The sequence below is a fragment of the Nerophis lumbriciformis genome, linkage group LG29 (assembly GCF_033978685.3).
Source record: "Nerophis lumbriciformis linkage group LG29, RoL_Nlum_v2.1, whole genome shotgun sequence".
Lineage (NCBI taxonomy): Eukaryota > Metazoa > Chordata > Actinopteri > Syngnathiformes > Syngnathidae > Nerophis > Nerophis lumbriciformis.
In genome coordinates, this window is record NC_084576.2 from 15,963,554 (window position 1) to 15,970,000 (window position 6,447).

The 6,447-nt window shown below is 36.5% G+C and overlaps 1 protein-coding gene across 1 annotated transcript in view; it reads right to left on the reverse strand.

The window, feature by feature from the left end:
* Positions 1–2,013: 2,013 nt before the first annotated feature.
* ptpn9a (protein tyrosine phosphatase non-receptor type 9a) overlaps positions 2,014–6,447 on the reverse strand; it is a 49,416-nt gene continuing 44,982 nt past the window's right edge. Inside the window, exon 13 of the mRNA XM_061924903.2 lies at positions 2,014–5,867. Coding sequence (XP_061780887.2) covers positions 5,677–5,867 — 191 coding nt within the window. The 3' untranslated portion in view covers positions 2,014–5,676. The remainder of the gene's footprint in view (positions 5,868–6,447) is intronic.

The window sequence follows — 6,447 nt, forward strand, 5'->3', positions numbered from 1 at the left end:
TACTCCTTTCCGGACGTGCTGTAATGAAACAACTGGAAATATGTGATGCATTACATTGTATCATATGCATGTTTGAAATAAACTGAAACTGAACTATAATTATTGAATACGATTAAAATCAACAGTAAGATTTTTAATTCAGTGTTAATATTTGAGTGGGCTACGAGGTCAAAAAGGTTAAGAGCTTCTGGTTTAAAATACACATTTGCATACAAGTATGACTGTAATTTAGTTAAGTCAGTAAAATGTAAAAAAAAAACTCAGTCAGCACAATAGGTAAATGTTACAATATATTTGAACATATGATTGATGAACAACGACATAACATGAACAAAAGTAGACGTTGACAATAGTTTGTGTTTATTACAGTATAGCTTGGGTAAATACATCTTACAAACGATGCAGTAACAGGTTATAATAAACGGAACAAATATATAAAATTAATGTAGATAACTGTAAATCCCGTATGAAAACAGGTGTTGAATAGCATAGAAAAATAAAAAGAGGCCACATTTTGGCAAAGTAAAATCATGAAAGGCTTCACTACAAGTAAATTCAATATGAATTCTGTAGTTATTACAAAAAAACCCCAAAAAAACAATTCTTGACCTGAACAACGAGACGGTGAATGACACGGTATACTCTGATATTGTACATACATTAACTTTAGAACAAAGCACACAATCAACCACAGTCTGGAACTCACACACACACACTGAAAATAGATCTGGGATTTGGGGAGGACGACATGAGGGACAGGGGGGGGGGGGGGTGTAGGCACAAGTCTGCATTCTTGAGTCATCTCCTTCAAGTCTTTCTATGTACACGTTACATGACCAACCATCACGGTTATCTACAAGCATGTTGTTGGTTAAAAAGTGCCGGTGTGTGTGTGTCTTTTTATGGAGGAGTGTTATGGGGCCACACTGAGGTTACCAGGGGGGAAATAGAAATAAAACATGAATAAAGTTGTAAGATTAGAAGAAAAATGTTAATTAAAAAAGAACAAAGCTTTAATACAAAACTAAAAACATAATTTTACTTGAATTAAGTTGACATGAAAATAAGATTAAATGAAACTATGAGAAAAAGTTGCAATGTTACAAGAAAGAATTAACTACAGTAATCCCTCCTTTATCGCTGTTAATTGGTGTCGAACGTGACCGCGGTAAATTAATTTCCGCAAAGTATTGCGTGTACGGTACAGGCCAAAAGTTTGTACACCTTCTCATTTCAATGCGCTTTCTTTATTTTCATGACTATTTTACATTGTAGATTGTCACTGAAGGCATCAAAACTATGACACCTGTGAAGTGAAAACCATTACAGGTGACGACCTCTTGAAGCTCATCGAGAGAATGCCAAGAGTGTGCAAAAAAAGTAATCAGAGCAAAGGGTGGCTATTTTGAAGAAACTAGAATATAAAACATTTTTTCAGTTATTTCACCTTTTTTTTGTTAAGTACATAACTCCACATGTGTTCAATCATAGTTTTGATGCCTTCAGTGATAATCTACAATAATAAATAATAATATAATAATAATAATATTATAATAAATACAATTACAATATTACAATAATAATAATAATAATACTGTTACAATAAATAATAATACTAATATGATTAGTAATAATAGTCATGAAAATAAAGAAAACGCATTGAATGAGAAGGTGTGTCCAAACTGTTGGCCTGTACTGTATATTTGAAATGTTTGAATTAAAAATAATAGAAAAGTAGGAATAATTCATGAGAAATCAAATATTTTCATAGCTACAGCATAAAAAAATATGTTAACCTTAATATTTTTTCAACATTATGAGAGCCCTCTTGACATGAAATAACACCCATATAGTTACCTCTACACTCATTTAATCCAATAGAGTAATGCTTAGGTTCAGCCAATCACAGGCCATGATACTGATTGATATTTTAGTTAATTGAACTATTTTTGTGCTTTAGGGGGAACTGCACTTTTTCTGAATTTTTCCTATCATTCACAATTATAATGAGAGAAAAGAATACATCTTTTTTTTTTTTTTTTTAACGCAGAAGTTGTCTTACGGGTAATGCCATAGCAAGCCGTAGCAAGGAGACCTGTTACCACGCTAGAAAAAGAGTTCCTCATTGTTCGCTCTTACAATAATGTCGCTACAGCTTGGTTATTATACAGGTTACAGAACGTAAATTAAGTATTAATGGCGGGTTTTGGATGCATTTTGAGAGTGATTTAGAGGCAGAACCGACTGCTACCGTTAGCACTATTGCAAGCCACCTAGGACGAGCCGATAAATTAGAATGCAAAAAAAACCATGTGTTCTCGTCTCTGAGACAGACAAAATTCTAAAAAAAAAAAAAAGTGCAGTTCCCTTTAAAAAATATTTAATTTAGGACAAAAAATAAAATAAAAAATCAAATCCCCAAAAATCTGCGATTTGAAGTGCTATGTGGCAAGCGACGGCTGTACAGGTGAAACTCCAAAAATTAGAATGCAAAAGTCCATTAATGTTGGCAATTCCACTTCAAATATGAAACCAACATGTGACGCAATGTGATTCTCAAACTCTGGTACTATACCCCTAGTGTGTACGCCGGCTCCATCTAGTGGTACGCTAAAGGATCACTTCATTAAAGTACAGCGTTTTATTTTCCTGTATTCAGTGTTACTGTTCAAACTGTTTGTAATGTTATAGTGGCCAAAAATACTAAATACCGCATTTTTCGGAGTATAAGTCGCACCTGCCAAAAATGCATAATGAAAAAGGAAAAAAACATTTATAAATCGCACTGGAGCCTGGCCAAACTATGAAAAAAAACTGCGACTTATAGTCCGAAAAATACGGTATACTTGTTAAATAAAACCCTTACCTTGTTTTTAATGAATACATAGACCTACTACGCTACTGTATTTAAATGTTGGTCACTAAGTGTTACTTGGAGAGCCAAGTTTTTTCTAAGATGGTACTTGGTGAAAACAAGTGATATAAATTCATTACATGCAAAGTCAATACGCTAAGCCTTTATTTGTTATGTGACGATAATGGTTGAGATAAAAAAAAAAAAATAATTTTTAAACCCACATTTTCTGAGATTTTCAAATTTTAGGTTTTGATAACATGTAAGCCATAATCAACATTTTATCAAAAGAAGCCTTGTTATATCTTGAGTTGCAGCCTGTGTCATATTATTTTAACCTTATAAATCTAATTGATGGTATACAAAAATGAGTATGATATAAACATTTTTGTTAGTTTCACCTGTATATGAGAATAGAATGGCATTACAAAAAATAGTCATGATGTTAAAAGAAAAAATATGTGTGGGAAATAAAAGTGTAGTATTACCAAGATGAAAGTATACATGTTTTTTTTTTTTTTGTTCGCCTATTTTTATGAAATTTTTCTTGTAACACTATAGGACTCTTGTCATGTGTTCTTGTAATATTATTTTCAGTATGGCCCTAATACCCCCTTTGTGTGTGTAAAAAGAGAAAATATTGCACCACTCATGAGGTCTCAACAGCTTCAATAGTCGCTCCAAACAAACCTACGTGTGTGTGTGTGTCTACACAATCCCATACTGCTAAATAAGCGTCTAACCATCGTCTTTCGGAGTGAATCCACGTGTCCTTTTCGAGGAAGGAATGTATGACGGTAATGTAGTGATTGGTCATGTGCTCGCTGCCTTGCAGGCAAAAAGAAAGAGCCGAGACACCCCTGCTGTGTTGTGGTAACACGTCCGCACGCTGGCTTGTAGCAGCTACTTGACATCTTCACTTGTGCTGGATACTGACTTGGGTCCGACTCTGATAGGAATTGTGCATCTGATTAAAAGGAATATTGTGTACCCTATCATTTAAGTCCACACTACAAAAAAAAAGTGGTATTTAGCCAATCAAAAGCCTGAAACAGCAACAGCCTCCGCGCCTACGTTTCTTAATATAGTAAGAGATTAGATGTACGTTTACATTCACATTTGCCACATATGTCATGAACCAACATTACAATCAGTAAGGGGTTTGTGAACATGCTGTCAAAGTCTATTTTGAAAAAGTAAGTGCACAATCGTGATGTAAAAATAATAATAAAATAAAAGTGGTTTAGTTTGGGGTTTTCCCAATAGCAAAACTTTTTACCCCCCTTGGGTAGCTATTTGGCTTGTGCAAAACTCTGAATTGAATTCGTAACGTCTCCCAAATTCTAACTCACTTGCATGAATTTGAATTGAGGTTGCAAACAGGAAATATAACAGCAAATTCGAGGAATTTAAATTCCAATTGATTATATGATTATAGTCCAGAATCCGGTTTTCAATATGTTAAAAAAAAAAAGACCTTTACATACAGTACAGGCCAAAAGTTTGGACACACCTTCTCATTCCAATGTGTTTTCTTTATTTTCATGACTATTTTACATTGTAGATTGTCACTGAAGGCATCAAAACTATGACACCTTTTAAGTGAAAACCATGTCAGGTGACTACCTCTTGAAGCTCATCGAGAGAATGCCAAGAGTGTGCAAAGCAGTAATCAGAGCAAAGGGTGGCTATTTTGAAGAAACTAGAATATAAAACATGTTTTCGGTTATTTCACCTTTTTTTGTTAAGTACATAACTCCACATGTGTTCATTCATAGTTTTGATGCCTTCAGTGACAATCTATACAATGTAAATAGTCATTAAAATAAAGAAAATGCATTGGCCTGTACTGTATTTCATAAAAATATTATAACTATGACACTCATGCCATGAACACATTTGATGTTCAGTTTCTTATATTCACTTCTTGTTTTGTTTTTTTAACTTAGTTACACATTTTAGTTTAATTACAAATGTTTTTCCATCGACAATTAAGACTACAAGCATTCTCTACAAAATCATTGATTTTAATTTGATCCAATGTAATTTTGTAATTGTAGAAAATGTTGAAATGCTTTACCTTAGTCAATTATTCCAAATGCAGGGAATTTGTTTAGTTTTTAAGCCAAAACCTTTGTTCAACGTGACAAATAAGAAATGTCTCTTGACTTGCAATTGATTGAATACCACTTGCTCTATTTTCAATTAAATTTCTTTAAATTAATCGAACTGAAATCCCGCCTTCCGCCCGATTGTAGCTGAGATAGGCTCCAGCACCCCCCGCGACCCCGAAGGGAATAAGCGGTAGAAAATGGATGGATGGATGGATGGAAATTCCAAATACAGAATTTTGCACAAGACCTCGTAAAGCTGTCGTAAATGTCTTAACTTGGTATAAAAGAAATTGCCTGATTTTATTTCATTTTTCAAACGGGATCGCTCTGTGAATGTTCTGAACTCCTGTTTCAACTACTAAGCAGAATAAGTCGGAGGCGTGCCATAGCAGAGGTCTGCTTGAATCAACAGCGCCTCTGCTGGTGGCGGCTAAGTAGTGCACTCTACTAGCCCCGTCCCTACTAGGTCGGAACTGTGTCAAACTGTGTCAAAGCGCCCGTCGCCACTACAGCTGTGTGCCCACTTGGCAACATGTTTGGTGGACATAGCACGCAGAGACCAACGTCACACTCGTTCATCCTACTTGACAAATGGGCCCGCCCGCCACCAGGAAGTAAAAGTAATTGGTCACACTACACGTGTCTAGGGGGGGGCGAACAGCAGAATTGGTTCAGGTGGAGACAGGGGGTTCAGGTCGGGATAGGAGCTCACTGATTGGCCGGGAGCAGGCCTTGCCTTTGGGCGTGCTCCAAAATGGCGTTGTAGCAGAAGTAGTACTGGTCCGGGGTTTGGATACTGAAGGCCCTCTGTGTTCTCATGCGCCGCACCGTCTGGCAGACGTTAAGCGAGCCCACGTCTTGGAGCTGAGACAGGCTGATGTCCAGCGCACAGAAGGTACCTGTGGACGTCACGAGACAGTCAGGCGAGCCGAAACCCATCGAATGCCGCGTAAGGCTTTGTAAACTGATTAAATAGTGCAGCCATTGGGCCTTCCAGGAATATAAACAAACAAAAAAAAAACCATGGCCGGCCACCGCAATTAGCTACAATTATTTGTGTGTGTGACGAGGCCATTGGAACGACAACAAACCTTATTTTGACTCACATCAAGAGAAGCGGTTGTCGACATAATCTAAATGGAACTTCGCCATTGCTCAGAGCATTACTTACTTACCAGACATCAGGGGAATGGATGATGATAAAGGTTTTTTTTTCAGTTGTCCTCCATTTGTGCATATATTTATTGACACCGTTCCCTCGCCACCACGGTTTCAGTGCATCACAAATTCTATACCGTATTTTGTCGGACAATATGGGGCACCGAAATATATATATATATATATATATATATATATATATAATAGACCTGAATAGACCCGCTCATCGGCAGTGCGCCTTATATTTCGGTGCCACACACACACACACACACACACACACACACACACACACACACACACACACACACACACACACACACA